The sequence below is a fragment of the Stomoxys calcitrans genome, chromosome 2 (genome assembly GCF_963082655.1).
Source record: "Stomoxys calcitrans chromosome 2, idStoCalc2.1, whole genome shotgun sequence".
Taxonomy (NCBI): domain Eukaryota; kingdom Metazoa; phylum Arthropoda; class Insecta; order Diptera; family Muscidae; genus Stomoxys; species Stomoxys calcitrans.
Genome location: NC_081553.1, coordinates 157,478,817 through 157,494,710, shown reverse-complemented (window position 1 = coordinate 157,494,710; position 15,894 = coordinate 157,478,817). Strand labels below are relative to the sequence as shown.

Sequence of the window (15,894 nt, the reverse complement as noted above, 5' to 3'; positions counted from 1 at the left end):
TGATGGTCTCGCCAGAATTCGAAACCAGGAGTTCAACGTCATAGGCGGGCATGATAACCTCTGCGCTACGGTGGCCCCCTTGTGGTTTTAATAATATCGGCATAGCCCGACTTTTACCTTTCCTTACTGGTTTGCTAAAAATCTGAGAATCATAAAAAAGTTGTCAACGGTTTTTCCAAGGATGGTTCCAAATCAGGTACCCCCACTTAATTCTTACTAAAAAAATATAATACCCTACACCACCTAGTGTATGTAGTACTTTTTATAGGTAGAACTTATCTCGAAATCAAGTCAGACTTTAATTTGGATACCAATTGAAATAGCAGTTTAGAACCTTGTAAGATTTTCCTTTCATAGGACAAAAGATTTGGATTTCCACATCTTTAAAAGGCCATATCGGATAAAAGATTATATGGGAGTTATATCGAAACCTGTGCCAATTTTATTGACATATACTGGGACATGAAATAGAACATCTCATGCCCTATATTGTAGAGATGTTTACTGCCTTAAAAGTCCATATCGGATAAAATATACACGTTGGAGCTATATCTAAATTAGGACCGATTTTAAAGAATTTTGCGCACGTATTGGAACGTCAATTTAAACGTCTCATGCAAAATCGGACGAAAATTGTGGATTCTACAGCCTTAAAACGCCATAACGGATGAACGATATATGGGAGCTATATCTAAATCTAAACCGCTTTTTTATGAAATTTTGCACACATATGAAGACGTCAAATAAAGCACCTCATGCAAAATTTTATAAAGATCAGACTAAAACTGTGGCTTCTACAGCCTTAAACGGCCATATCGGATGAAAGATATATATGGCAGCTATATCTAAATCTGGACAGATTTTTATGAAGTTTTGAACACATATGTAGACCTCAAATAAAATGCCCAATGCCAAATTTTGTAAAGAGCGGACGAAAATTGTGGCTTCTACAGCCTTAAACGACCATCTGAACCGTTTTTTTTCAAAATCAATAGCGTTTGTCCTTGGGCCAAAAAAGTGCAAAATTTCGTGATCAGACAACAAATACGACCTGCACTTTGATTACAAGAATACATTGGACTCACCGACGGACAGACGGACATGGCTAAATCGAATCAGAAAGTGATTCTGAGTCCATCGGTATACTTATCAATGGGTCCAGCTCTTTTCCTTATTAGTGTTGCAAACAAATGCACAAATCTATAATACCCTGTACCACAGTGGTGGTGTAGGGTATAACAAAGTATGTTAACCGATTTTTACGATCAATATCTCATTTTGTTCATAGGATATGAGGCTTTCGTGAAAATGATAAGACTTGCTACATTCCGATTTGGATTTGTAAGATTTAAACAAAAATAAATAAAAAAATTTTCACTTTTTTTTAATATTTAAATGGAATAAACGTTGTTTTAGTCGTTAGTAGAAAAAAAGGTTCATTCATTCCATGCCGATCTAGATGTGAACAATTATTGTGATTAAGTTTTTTTTCAATTTTATTTCCGATCGCCGTTTTGATAACACTTTTTAAAGAGCAATATAGTTTCTTGTTTCTTGTAAACACTCAAATGTTGTTACCTTTAACAGGCAATGTGTTTGAAATTAGTGAAAATTTACATTTTCGTGTATGTCAAGGTTTAAGATGTCAATCGATGCTGTTTAGTTAACTGTGGTTTTATACACTACATATGTGACAAGTATCCGAGACGCTCTATACACTTAACATGACAATACATTACAACTTTACAAAACATCAAAACGGAAAAATATTGCTCTATAATATATTAATTTAACTTGTTAATTTCGATTAAAAATTTTTATTTAGAGTGCTGAGGTTGGGATGAGAAGTATTGTTATGCTGGACGAACAAGGAGGTAAGGAAGTTCACTCGTATTATATACAATAATATATTTGTGCATATTTATTTGTATATTCTTAAATATATAACAATTATAAAAGTAATTACATTAAATTGTGTAAGACAGAACAACGGCTCACTCATAATAACACAAAAGAGTGTTAAGGAAAAACAAGATACAATTTTAATAAAACATAAATATCTACTCCAAGTAAGGATAGTATATGACAACTTCAATTCAAAATTATAAATTTCTTCTAATGGAGTTTATTCCATTCTTTTATTTAATTATCTCCAATGGTTGATCGGGTTCATTAACCACGAAAATAATATTAGCATGGAGAGTCTGTTTTTATGAGTTCTATAGAAAAGAAATTTCCACTTTTTCAGGAAAATTGTTGCCGTTTTGGTGTGGTAGGTTGGTTTCTCTTGGTGGGTTGTTAAGTTAGGTTAGATTGAAAAGAGGGTGCGGATATTAATCCGCTCCCATCGGCTTGCTGTGTGCTCTAAATACTAAAAAGAAACCTCCAAAAAGAAAATTTAAGTCAGGAATTCCGTGCTGCTTACGAAATTCCTAACTGTTTTCCATACCACGCCCCTTAGTTGGTTTATGTCTGGAATTGTGTCTTCACCTAAGTACCGGTGTCTGTTAGCCGCGAAAACCCGGCAGTGACATAGGGAATCCTTCAACGTCTCATCATCTTCTCCCCTATGCATGCTATCACTTGCCGCATCGCTTTTGCATAGGTGAGCTCGCAGTCCTATGTTGTTTTGATACCAAAAGCTATACTGACCACCTTCCTACTTCCATTCATTAATAGCCTCGTCTTGTCACGATCCGGATTTTCGTCGTCCTACCGACCGTTTCGCTATTCCACAGTGTTATGTGTGTTCATAGCCCACGTTCTTAACTTGGACTTCGCCGACCCGAAAAGCTTCAGGTTAACCAAGTTTGTTGACGGCAGTCCTCTGGTCTTCACTGCCAAATCGTCTGCATTTCATTCCCCTTACTCCCACTCTTCCAGATGGCAATAGTAGGGTTCCGTTTACCCAAGACTGTGCCTCTGGCAGCAGTGCCTCGCACTCGACTTCAAGTGTCGTCTTAGGTATCCGATCGGAAACCTCTTCCATTCCTTCCAAGTTTCCTTTCGTCACCTCGAATATACCGCAATAATATGACCAGCGCCTATCCTCAATCCATTCTGCCATAGCCTTAAGTCTCATAGCCGCAATGGCTGCCTCACACTTAATTTATACGTCTGTGGGTCTGATATCATGCCCTAGTGGGCGTGGTTCTCCGAAACTGTTGTATTACCTTACGTTGCACTTTTCTCCAAGGTAGTCCACCAAACTACTGAGGTAGTCCACCAAACTAAGTAAATATTAGTCTAATCACGCTCTTGTAAAGAATATCCTCGGATTCAAGTACCATTTCGAGTCTGCGGCCCGTCTACATAGTACCCAACATATGTGAGCCTTCTCGGTAGGCTCCTAAACATGACACTTCCAATTCAGTTTTCTGTTCTGGTGGTCACCCATTGGAAAGGCGATAAAATGCCTCTCTGGTGTGCTCTGTAGTCTTTCTCCCTTATAGGCCTTTGGTGTCGCATAACTTGCCTTGCCGGGCTTGGTTATAAATACCTGTTCTCATCCCATGTCGTCTACTAACGTTTCAGTTTGGACACGGGTTTTTGAGAGAAACGTTTTCTTCTTGGCGGAGTCATTAAAGCTATCGACCTGTTCGCAGATAGATTCCAGATGGCACATTTATCGCTATGATAATTGTATACCTTGAGCCGTGTGTATTACACATTCCAATTAGCTTCCACTTTTTTACTATGTGCTCTATTGTAAAGTCTGCGGACCTTTTTCCCAATGTTACAAATCTCCCCGGTCATCCAGGGTTTTTCTTGGACTGATTTCCTTTCCCGAAAAGGACAGCTTTCTTCAAAAGACCAAGGTCGTTCGTAGTCATATTTACATTGTCGTCAATTTCTTCTATACTGAGTAGTCTTACGAATATTGACCAGTTGGTTTTCTACTTTTTATGTAAGTTTATCGGATTCGGCGCTGGCTGTGGTATTCAAAACCTAATGTAGCTATGGTCAGAGAAGGAGTGCTCCATAGAGACTCTCCAATTCTGAAAATCATCGATGATTTTCCGAACATATTGTCACATCTAATCCTAATAACAAAGGTAGCGGTGTCTTCAATAGTAAGTGTTATTAGCCTGGGTTGTTGATAGGTAATCCCTCCCCATATATAAACAAGTGGGTTCGGCTAGGTTTATGTGCAGTCTGCCATCAGACTAACTCAGACGTTTTCGTCCATTGTGACATAACAGGAATAGGAGAAGCAAGATGCCTTCTAGTTCCTACCGTTGAACCATCCAGATAACTTTAAAAAGTCCAACAACTTGCGAATGATCACATCCGCTCAATCAGACAAGTCTCAAAGAAATGAGAACCTAAAGTACATCTCCTTCTGACTGTCAGTGCGGGACTTACATGCAGCAGATGTTATATAGTCTCTTCTTAATCGACGTCCCCATAGCTTCAGTTTGTCATCATTTTTCCGATCAGACCTATCATGACAGACGCAATGACTGAGGCGTCTGTTCCAGTTAGCCACAGCAAAGCGGTAGGCCTCTTCAAGTCTAGATTAGACCACATAGTTTTGGAGTGTTCACACTCCCCACTTTGTGACCATCTGTTATTTGTTGCCCTTCGGATCTGATCCTGAAGACTTAGTTTATATGTCGATAAATGCATACCCACAGATTACAGTTCCCCTAGAATGTGTAATGAAGTTCCTAGTCTCGCAAGCTCGTCTGTTCTACAATTCTCTGGGATATCTCTGTGTCCCCAAAACCAGTCAAGTGAATGTTGAACTGTTCAGCCATTTTGTTGAGAGATCTGCGACATTCGAGGGAGGTTTTTTAATTCAGAAATATGTTCTTCGTGGACTCGAGGTGCCTGGCTGTCTGAGAAGATATTTATGCCAATCGTCGTTATGAGATTATATCTTTGCCATTTCACCACTTCCTTAATTGCGGATCTCCGCTTGATACACACTACAGTGGTGGGATAACCTCCTCGATATGGCCGGTCCTATTTCTTCAGGGTACACACCATAACCCACCTAGTCGGCTAGTTTGGAACCATCAGTGTAGAAGTCTATGTAACGTCTGTTACCAATGATAGTTCCAATCGGTTATATCTGGAAAAGTGGTACACTCCTTGCACACTGACTGGAACATCGGGCTTTGTATCAAGGATAACACAGTGTCCGTAGCCGCCGCATGACCTAAGGAAATCTCCTTTAGCCTCATAGCAGTGGTCGCAGTATTTTGTGTAGCCACTATGTCCACAGGCATAAGGTGTAAAATTAAATTCAGTACTTCAGAAGGTGTCGTCTTCAGTGCGGCTGTGATGCAAAAACAAGCCATCGTTTGGAACAATTGCTGGACTTTTAAAGCTCCGTCCATCAGACCACAACAAGATGATTTATTATAGGTCTGATGACTGCAGTATAAACCCAACTATAACTCGCGGTCTAAGCCCCCAACTTGTGCCAATGGATCTCTTGGAGGTGTTAAGGGCAATAGTTGCCTCTCTTCTCTTTCCAAAATTTTTGATTTGTACTTCAATTTCCTGTCCAACAAAGCATACAGGCTTTTTTTCTTTCAGTCTCAGTATCTTTATTTCCCCTGTAAAATTCTAAAATCGGACAGATTCGTCGACAAAATCGTACGCATTTTGTAAGACATTCATCAAGAAAACGGTCCAAAATCGTCCTCGAATTCGGTCGCGGTAAATATAGCAGATTTCCCTGAGCCGTGTCGTTCCGACAACATGACAACCACTTCTCTCGATGTCGGACCGAAATCGGAAAATTATGTTAGCTGGGAACCCATCTTTGTAGATCAACAGATCCTAAGCCTACAGTAATACATCTTTCACTAAGCATGTTATTATAAGACATCGAAACCATGCAAATGCATAAATTCTTTGGAGCATCGGAAGAAGTTTTTGAAAACACAGGAATTCGTTAACTGAAATGTACGTTAAGAAAGTTTTGCGTATATATGCAAACTGCATATTTTGCTTATATAGGATAATGTCCGATCATTGTTCAATGCTTTCTACTCAAAGAATAGCAATGCAAAAAGATTTAAAAGTCAGCTAGAAGCATTTGACTTGCTATCGAGAATAGAAAGCATTCTTTGAATAGAAAGCATTAAACAATGATCTTAATATTTTTATTTTAATATTTGAAGATGGGAGAACTGCTGTCATATAGGCCGATCTCCCGATAAAAGGTCTTGGACCCATAAATGGCACATTTAATAATCAATTTCACTGAAATTTTAAACAATGAGCTTACCCCCTCTGCATCTGTGTCAGACCGGACTAAGTTTAGGTATAGCTGACATATAGATCGATCTCACGATTTAAGGTTTAGGATCCATTAAAGACCCATTGAATACACGATTTCGCTGAAATTTTAAACAGTGAGACCGATCTGAACCACATTCGCCAGAGTTGTTAAGGATCTCAACGCAACTTACTGTGCTAATTTTCAGCGAAATCGAGTACTAAATGTGCCCTTTAAAAGCTCAAGAATTAAAATAGGTATATATGATAGCTGTATCCAAATATTGTCCGATATGAACCATACTCGGTACGTATATTGGAAATCCTCGTACAAAACCATATTTTGCCCATGAACATTCCACTAAGAAACAGGGGCAAACTTCTCACATATCATCGAGCACAATCCGATTCAAGTTTTTAAGCTCAATGATAAGGGGCCTCCTTTTTATAGACGAGTCCGAACGGTGTGCCGCAATGCGACACCTCTTTGTTGAGAAGTTTTACATGACGTAGTACCTCACAAATGTTTCCAGCATTAGGAGGTACAACTCACTGCGCCAAAATCGGATAAAAAATTCGGCTTTTATTGGTCTTATACTTTAAATTGTTCCAAATTTTAGCGAAACTTTTTGAAGGACGAATTAACCGCTCGATAAAAAGTCCTATTTACTTGGTAAAGTGTCGCCAATGCGGTAAAAATGTTGGCCCTATGTGTCCCATTCGTCCTCAAAGGCAAATATATAGGTAGAAAAATGTTTTCGAATATTGCTTAGAATTCAAAATAAATCAGATCGTGTAGTCTGTTTAGACCGCCAGAGATGAAAACACCATAAAAATAATTCATGTGCTATTTGTTTTCGAGGTATTCGGCAAAAACAGCCTGTAAAAGTATGAATTTTCTACACTTTATGTCGGCGCTCACTGTAAGCTTACTTATATAACGAAAATCGGTCAAATCCGACGAAAATTTGTTATTTATCATAAGGAGACGTATCTGGTTTGTGTATTGGAGACAATAAGGGTACTATGAGTGCCAAAATCCAGGCAATTTTAATAAAACATAAGACTCAAAGGGCCGCAAAAAGCGAAATTTAAGGATTGTGAGATATATTCTTATAAATATATGCCCCCTTCTTATAGCCGAGTCCGAACGGCGTGCCGCAGTGCGACACCTCTTTGGAGAGAAGTTTTACTTGGCATAGTACCTCATTGAATGTTGCCCGCATTAGGAGGGAAAACCACCGCTGACAAATTTTTTCTGATAGTCTCGCCAGGATTCGAACCCAAGCGTTCAGCGTTATAGGCGGACATGCTAACCTCTTATTCTTACACCAGAATAAAATACGTCTTGCAAAATTTTAGCTAAATCGGATAGGAATTACGCCCTCTAGAAGCTCAAAAAGTCAAGTCCCCAGATTTCTTTATATGACAGCAATATCAGGTTATGAACCGATTTCAACCATACTTGGCACAGTTGTTGGATATCATATCATCGTGCAAAATTTCATCCCAATCGGATAAGAATTGCACACTCTAGAGATCCAAGAAGTCAAGACCCTAAATCGGTTTATATGGCAGCTATATCAAAACATGGACCGATATGGCCCATTTACAATACCAGCCGACCTACACTAATAAGATGTATTTGTGCAAAATTTCAAGCGGCTAGCTTTACTCCTTCGGAAGTTACCTTGCTTTCGACAGACAGACGGACGGACATGGATAGATCGACATAAAATGTCGCGGCGATCAAGAATATATATACTTTATGGGGTCTCAGACGAATATTTAGAGTAGTTACAAACAGAATGACGAAATTAGTATACCCCCATCCTATGGTGGAGGGTAGAAAAAGGATCGGAAATAGATTTTTTTGAGGCAAGACGAGTAATTAATCTTCCCATCATATGGCAGTCAGTATGAAAAAGATTTTCTGCCTTCAATTTTGGCCTTGGCAAGTCAAACATATTGAAAATGAGGACTGGACCGACAGTCATTGGGCTAGATCTACAATACTTCGAGCCACATGTTTTCAACAGCTCTATGATATAACACAAAATAAAGGAAGATGGCATCTAACCATCCGTAACCCTTTGCAAAACCCGTTCGCAAAATCCGAAATTTAACTTCGATACTGCTTTAAAAAGAGTTTCCATTGCAAGTACGTTAGCTACTGAAATTATAATTATTCCAACGGGAAACGGCACCTCGTTAAACGCTTAGACGCTCTAATTTAGGTACTGTTTTTTTGTGTTTCTATGAATTAAAAATATATATTTTACACTAAGAAAGGTACAAATCAAAATGGAAGCTATCCATTTTGATTTATACCTATAGATTAATTTGTGGACATATAAAGGGTGATTTTTTTGAGGTTAGGATTTTCATGCATTAGTATTTGACAGATCACGTGGGATTTCAGACATGGTGTCAAAGAGAAAGATGCTCAGTATGCTTTGACATTTCATCATGAATAGACTTACTAACGAGCAACGCTTGCAAATCATTGAATTTTATTACCAAAATCAGTGTTCGGTTCGAAATGTGTTCATTCACCGTAACGTTGCGTCCAACAGCATCTTTGAAAAAATACGGTCCAATGATTCCACCAGCGTACAAACCACACCAAACAGTGCATTTTTCGGGATGCATGGGCAGTTCTTGAACGGCTTCTGGTTGCTCTTCACTCCAAATGCGGCAATTTTGCTTATTTACGTAGCCATTCAACCAGAAATGAGCCTCATCGCTGAACAAAATTTGTCAAAATTTGAACACATTTCGAACCGAACACTGATTTTGGTAATAAAATTCAATGATTTGCAAGCGTTGCTCGTTAGTAAGTCTATTCATGATGAAATGTCAAAGCATACCGAGCATCTTTCTCTTTGACACCATGTCTGAAATCCCACGTGATCTGTCAAATACTAATGCATGAAAATCCTAACCTCAAAAAAATCACCCTTTATATTCCCGCGGTGTAGGAAGTGTAAAGGAGAAGGTATATCACAAAACAAATTTATGTAAAAAGTTACTAATAGAGGAGGCATTGACACCAATTAACTATTAAGTCTTCGAAATAGAGACATTTTTAATTGATGAAAAAACAAATGCAAATTTTTGTGTTTGACTTACCAAAACGAAACGGGAAATTATATTCAATGTTGGTAACCGAATCTTATACCCTTAATGGTTCTCTGTCGATTAAATGCAATTTTTAAAAAATCCATTGAAAAATGTGGAAAAATATAAAATGGGATATATGTATCCTATTCGTCCTCAAAGGGTTAATAAAACGGGTTGTGCCAAACTTCAACGAAATCTAATCAAAAAAATACGGCTTTTACACTTACATCCAGAAAAGTACTTAAGAACCTAATGGTTGACTTTTTTAAGATTCTAAACTTATCTATTTTGGCTCGTACATTTAACATATTTTTGCATAATATGTGCATATTTCGGATATAAACTCTACGCTCGTTTTCTTACACCAAATTATTCCAAACTGCAAATTTTGTTCAAAATCGGCCCAAAAACAAAAAGTGCAAATATTTGTGTTCTGTAGTTATTGATAAAATTTCTTGCGGTTGCATTGATGCCTAGAAATTCCACCTCCATCATGATTGACGTCGGTTTAACATTATTGAAAGTACCTTCAATGTCAAGAAATGCTACCATGAAGGTCGTGAAGGGCTAATTCAGATGGCTTGTCCTTACTATATGCATGCTGTTGCCGAGACTGGCGATCTCCAGGAATATTTACCTGATAACTTTTTGCATCGGAGTTGATTGAACATATGTTTGTGGGAAAATTAACATCTATCCGGCTTTTGTAAAAAATGAATTTATTGAAATTTTTGGGCACAAACGTGCATTCATAAAAAAAAGGCATGTTTACATTGCTTTTGTTGTGTTTGTCTTCCTCCGATTCTGAAAAGGACAACGACTTTGTGCGTATTCGCAGGGAAATAATAAATAAAAGTGATCCAATGTCATTGCCGAATAAAGCGTACATAAATAATCTAATTAAAACATTTATGTTATTAATAACAAATGCATGTTATTTAGATTTACCGGGTAGATGACAAACGACCACATTTTGTGTGAAAATATTTTTTATTGACTCAAAGTACGAAAGTATGTGGAAATATTTTTGATTCCATTCACTTTTGCGCGATATGACCACATGTTCCATTATCCATGTAATCTGCCGGTATGTTGGCCCATTCTTGTACAATATATTGAATTTCTTTAGCGCATCCATACGGACATATTTTGTAGTACCTTGGTCTCAAAAGTGTAACTTGCTCTCAAAAGTGGCCTAAATTAAAAAGTCCGTCGGATTGGCATGTGGCAAATTGGAGGATGCCACTCTGGAGGATGAAATACTAATAGGACGAAAATCTTTCGCCTTCATCTGGTATGGTGCTCCTTTTTGGAATGAAAATTATCTTTGTGTTCCTCCATCCCACAGGTATATATGACATGTTAATACAAGCACAGTATATCTCCAAACGGCAGATTGAAACTTATTATATATTCGATAAGCAGCTCATCCCTTTCGTGAATATCCGAACTTCGCCATATCTGGTGTGTGCATTAGCATAATTTCCAATATGAGGTTCTTTTCCCTGCAGAAGCGACTTCAACCAGCAATTTAAGGCTTGAAGTCTGGAAGCCTCGTGCACTGAATCCGTCTGGAGTTTATCCTCACAAAATTCGTTCGATCTTGGCATGGTGTGTTTCCCTACGCATCCAGAGCAGTTGCATTGGTTTGGCCAATCTACCACGCTTTTTTGCTGATAACTTACGCATGGAACAAAATAAAGCGTTATTTTGTATAAATAAATTCATTATATGGTGCAAAAATAGATCAATTCTTTCAATAACACTGAAAATAATCTTCAATACTTACAATGACACCCCGTAATACAAAGCAAACCAAAAATTTTGCTTAGGATATGTCGATAGAGGTTGTCTCACGCGGTATTAGCAAGTCAGATTTTTTTTTTGTTTTCTTCTTTCTCGCATATTTGCTGCACACGTAAACGCAAAAAAATAAAATGTTTGGAAAATTTTTACAACAAACAAAATACTTTTATCACGAAGATTTGCTTTTATTGTGACCGTGCAACGTTTCGCTTCAACATATCAAACGTTAGCCATAAACGTAATATGATTGAATGTAACTAACTTAATTATTGTAAATCCTTTAGCTGATTCGTATACGGTAAAAGGCCCTCCTTTTGTTATAAAACCAAAAACCCTTTAATTTCAAAATTTCTTCGATAGCGGCAAACGATTACTCGTGTACTGGATCAATAATCATTCTCTTGTGTCTCTCATAGATAAAAAGGATGAGTATTTGAGCGAATAGACTAGTGGTTGGCAGATATACTCACTCTATTGCACATTACTTTTTACGTTTACATGAAAACAATCCCAAGCAGACCCATAGGTAAGCAAGTAATTGCAATTGCGTGTCACTGGTATAGACACATTCTCACGCACAACATATCTTACTTTTTTCTTTTGACTGAGCAAAGACCAGTCAGAATATTGAGTAGCTTGAACAAGTGCGGATGGTAAACTTGGAAAGTGACAATTTTTTAAGTTTCGGTACAAAAATGCTGTTATGTCCAATGACAAAAATCATTAGAACAACACACAAATGGCTGCCAGGTACAAGAAAACACAATAAGTATTTCTTAGGTACATACATGGTTTGGTAACATTTACGCGTTAAAGAAATTTCCATCAAATTTTCGAAAAGAACAAAAACCAATTTTGGTTTTATTTTTATCATTACAAATACAGCAGATCATAATACAAATCCATAACGAAGTTGTGTGAAAATGGAAGGGTTTTAATATAATTGTGTATCACATCAACGAAGTAAATCCAAATATAGTCTGAAAGAGTTTGAATTACCTACTGAGATTTGCATATAATTCGTAAAACTTTGAATTTGAATGTTACAACATCAAATTTAACTTGGCATCCTTTTCAATATGCAAGTACCATTTTGAACCATAGAATTAAAGATATTGTCAGGGAAAAAACTTTATATTTGTTACAAGTTCTTTCAAAAATTTATCTGAAAAACATATACTTTTATCATAAACAAAGCCCAACGTTTTTCAGAGAGAAGTTTACTTGGCGAAAATTTCCATTATATCAAACGAATTATTTTTTTTGCGTGTAAGCTCACAAGCAGACCGAGTACCGGTGTCGTAATCGGGCGAAAGTCAAGGATGCCCCTTCTAGCATAGAACTGATATTCCGGGATCTTATGCAACGGAGACTCCAGACTGTGTGCTGCGGAGGGAGACAAAGTCGGAACAGCAACGAAGGAAGCTTCTTCATGGAGGACTGTGACTGCAGAAAGGATACCACGGCCATCACGGAAGGGGAAGATGGTCACTAAGAAAGGTAAGTAGCCGCCCTTTTTCGCCGGATTTGCATGGAAGCACAACAGAGATGAAATGACTTATGAAGTGCATCCGGAAGGATTTCACCACTTCGTCGGTCCTAGGTAAGGTATTTGGTAAACGAACGAGTTATCGAACATGTGTTGAACTCTGAAGGGGGTCCACACATACGAATTATGAGCTGCGAGTTTAGAGGGGACATCTTACGCTGCGCTTTGCGTCAGCGGATTGTATTGATACTCAAAAGGCTCTTTTGAAGTCTCCACAGTCCCTGGGATTCAAAGCTCGTCCTTGTGAGAAAGATCTCATCTCACTAAGGTGACGATCCTCGTCAAGGATGTGGGAGGCGAAATCGCGACGGAACGCATGATGGAAGTCTTAAGCAAGCAAAACCAAGATTTGGTCGTGGAGAAATGGGAGGTTTTCCACAGGGATGAGAAAGAACTCTCATTGTGATGGACATTGATGAAGTCTCCGCGAAAAGTTTGGATAAGACTTAAGGCGTGACGTACTACGGGGCCATGGCCGTCTATTTCAAGATTGGGAAGACAAGGATAGGCAAATATTCTCATATTGAGCCATTAGGCAGTGGTGCAGTGGCGAGACACGCAATACCGCCTAATGGACAGGGGGCGACGACGAGACAATCACCGACGCTCTCAATATTGGGAAGACTAGGATAAGCAAAGATTCTAATATTAAAACATCAGGCAGTGCTGGGGCGAGAGGCCCAACACAGCCTTACAAACAGGGACTCGACGACGGAACCATCAACGACTTTCTCGAGATTAGAAAGACTAGGATGGATAAAGATCGTAATGGTGAAACATTAGGCAGTGCAGTGACTTAGATCTCAATGCTGTCTAAAGGTCAGGGAGCCGACGATGAGACCATAACTTACTCCCAAGAAGCCCATTTACTCAAGATTTTGAAGACTAGTATAGGGAAAGATCCTAATATTAGAACATCAGGCAGTGCTAGGACGATAGACTCAATACTGCCTAACGAACAGGGACCCGATGATGAAACCATTACCGAATTTCTTAAGATTTGGAAGACTAGGATAGGCAAGTATCCTAATATTAAAACATCAGGCAGTGTAGTGACGGGAAACTCAATGCAGCCTAAAGAACAGGGTGCAGACGATGAGACCATCATGCACTCCCAAGAAGCCCATCTAATGGAGAGAGACAGCTACTCACGCTCTAGTGGAAAAAATCAGCAAAGGCAAGATTCACCATTCAGGAGCCATGGGCGTCCCGGAACAAAGTTTCTGGACAGAATCATATCAACTATCAATTATTCAATGCTTACACTGGTTCTTGGCCGAGGACCTCGTTATTTGTCAAAAAATTTAAATTATATATTTTCCCCAAAGTTGCCAACGTCGGACGCAACAGTGATGAAACAGGGAGACGGTGGAGTAAACCTGGCATCCGCCACCCACGTCGGAGCCGCAACAGCTGGTGAGGAAAACAAAACAGACAGGACCAATATGGTACCCAAGCCCTGGCAGAATTCTTGAATATTAACAACCTGATAACACTTAATATTGGTTACACCGCTAATAGTACTAGGGAGGAGGTTTTCGATGCGACAATATATTCGGAAAATCTCATCGATGGGGTTAAGTTTTGGAGGGTCTCCGAGAAGAACTCCTTCTCTGAACATCGCTACAATAGGTTTAGATAGCACGGCCAGCGCCAAATCCTATAAGTTTAAGTAATAAGTTGAAAACCAACTGCATAAAATTCGGAAGACTAATCAGAAGTGGCCACCGTAGCGCGGAGGTAAGCATGTCCGCCAATGACACTTATCGCCTGGGTTCGAATCCTGGTGAGACCATCAGAAAAATTGTCTTCGGTGGTTTTCCCCTCCTAAAGCTGGCAACATTTGTCAGGTACTATGCCATGCAAAACTTCTCTTCAAGGAGGTGTTGCACTGCGGCACGCCGTTCGGACTCGGCTATAAAAAGAAGGCCCCTTATCATTGAGCTTAAACTTGAATCGGCCTGCACTCACTGATATGTGAGAAGTATGCTCCTGTTCCTTACTGGAATTTTCGAGCACAAAATTTGCATTTGCAATCAGAAGAAGACTTAGGCAAGATAACTTAGATTGTCCAAGCATAGGAGACACTGAATACAATGTAAACTGGATTATGACAGCAATAGTGGAATCTTTCGAAGATCGTTGTCCTCTTTGAGAAAAGAAATCATCCCAAGAAAAACCCTGGATGACCGGGGAGATTCGTAACATTGGGAAAGAGGACCGCAGACATTACAACAGAGCACATCGTAAAAAGCGGAAGTGTACTGGGATGCGTACTACATACAGCTCAAGGAATACAATTTGATTACCAGACCGGCAAAACGAGCTTCTTGGGAGCTTTTTTGCGAACGCCTCCAAGATGAAAAAGTTTCTCACAAAAACCCATGTCCGAACTGAATCGTTAGTAGACGAAACGGGAATGAGAGCAGAGACAATGGAGGACATGTTGAGGCTTTTGATTACAACACATTTTCCACAGAATACTGCGGAATATATGGTCAAGGAAGCCTTGAGGAGCTTCAAACCATTTACACCCGGATCTGTTGGAATATTTTCGGAGTAACTATATGGAAAAAGGAGGCCGACTATCTGGAGCCGCATCTGGCCACTATTTTCTCAGCGTGCCTAGTACTTGCATATACTCCGTATTTATACCCAAACCCGGCAAGGTAAGTTATGCGACACCAAATGCCTACATACCTAAAAGCCTTACGTCCTTTCTACTCAAAAAACAGTATTGTACAATAGATACCATGATAAAACGTAGGACATCCAGCGAACTACTCAAATACAAATAGAAGGCCTATGTCAAGGGAAGGTCGGTGGAAACTGCCCATCACGAGGTTGTACATAAAATAGAAGAATCCTTCGATGCCAAGACGTACACATTGGTGGTTTGCATGACATCGAGGGGTCTTATAACAATGTGCCGACCGACACACCAATCCAATCCTTAGACTAGTACCGGGTAGACCCGGTCCTTAAAGACTGGATAAACCATAAGCTAAGGAACAGGTGGATAAATTGCGGGTCCTATGAAAAGAAAAAGTGGCACAGGGCACGCCACGGGGGGTCATTTTATCGCCCCTCCTTTGGGTGACCACCATTAATGATGCTGACTGAGGAGGGATTTTAACCCGTCTGCCATGCAGAAGATGTTATAAAATGGATCTGAACCGGCT

The 15,894-nt window shown here is 39.2% G+C and overlaps 1 protein-coding gene across 2 annotated transcripts in view; it reads left to right on the top strand.

The window, feature by feature from the left end:
- Nucleotides 1-15,894, top strand: part of LOC106091404 (synaptosomal-associated protein 25) — a 179,887-nt gene that overhangs the window by 108,926 nt on the left and 55,067 nt on the right. The window contains exon 4 of one of the 2 annotated variants that reach the window (XM_059362277.1): nt 1,826-1,874. The exons of the other annotated variant lie outside the window; for it this stretch is intronic. Coding sequence (XP_059218260.1) covers nt 1,826-1,874 — 49 coding nt within the window. The remainder of the gene's footprint in view (nt 1-1,825; nt 1,875-15,894) is intronic. 2 annotated transcript variants of the gene reach the window in all.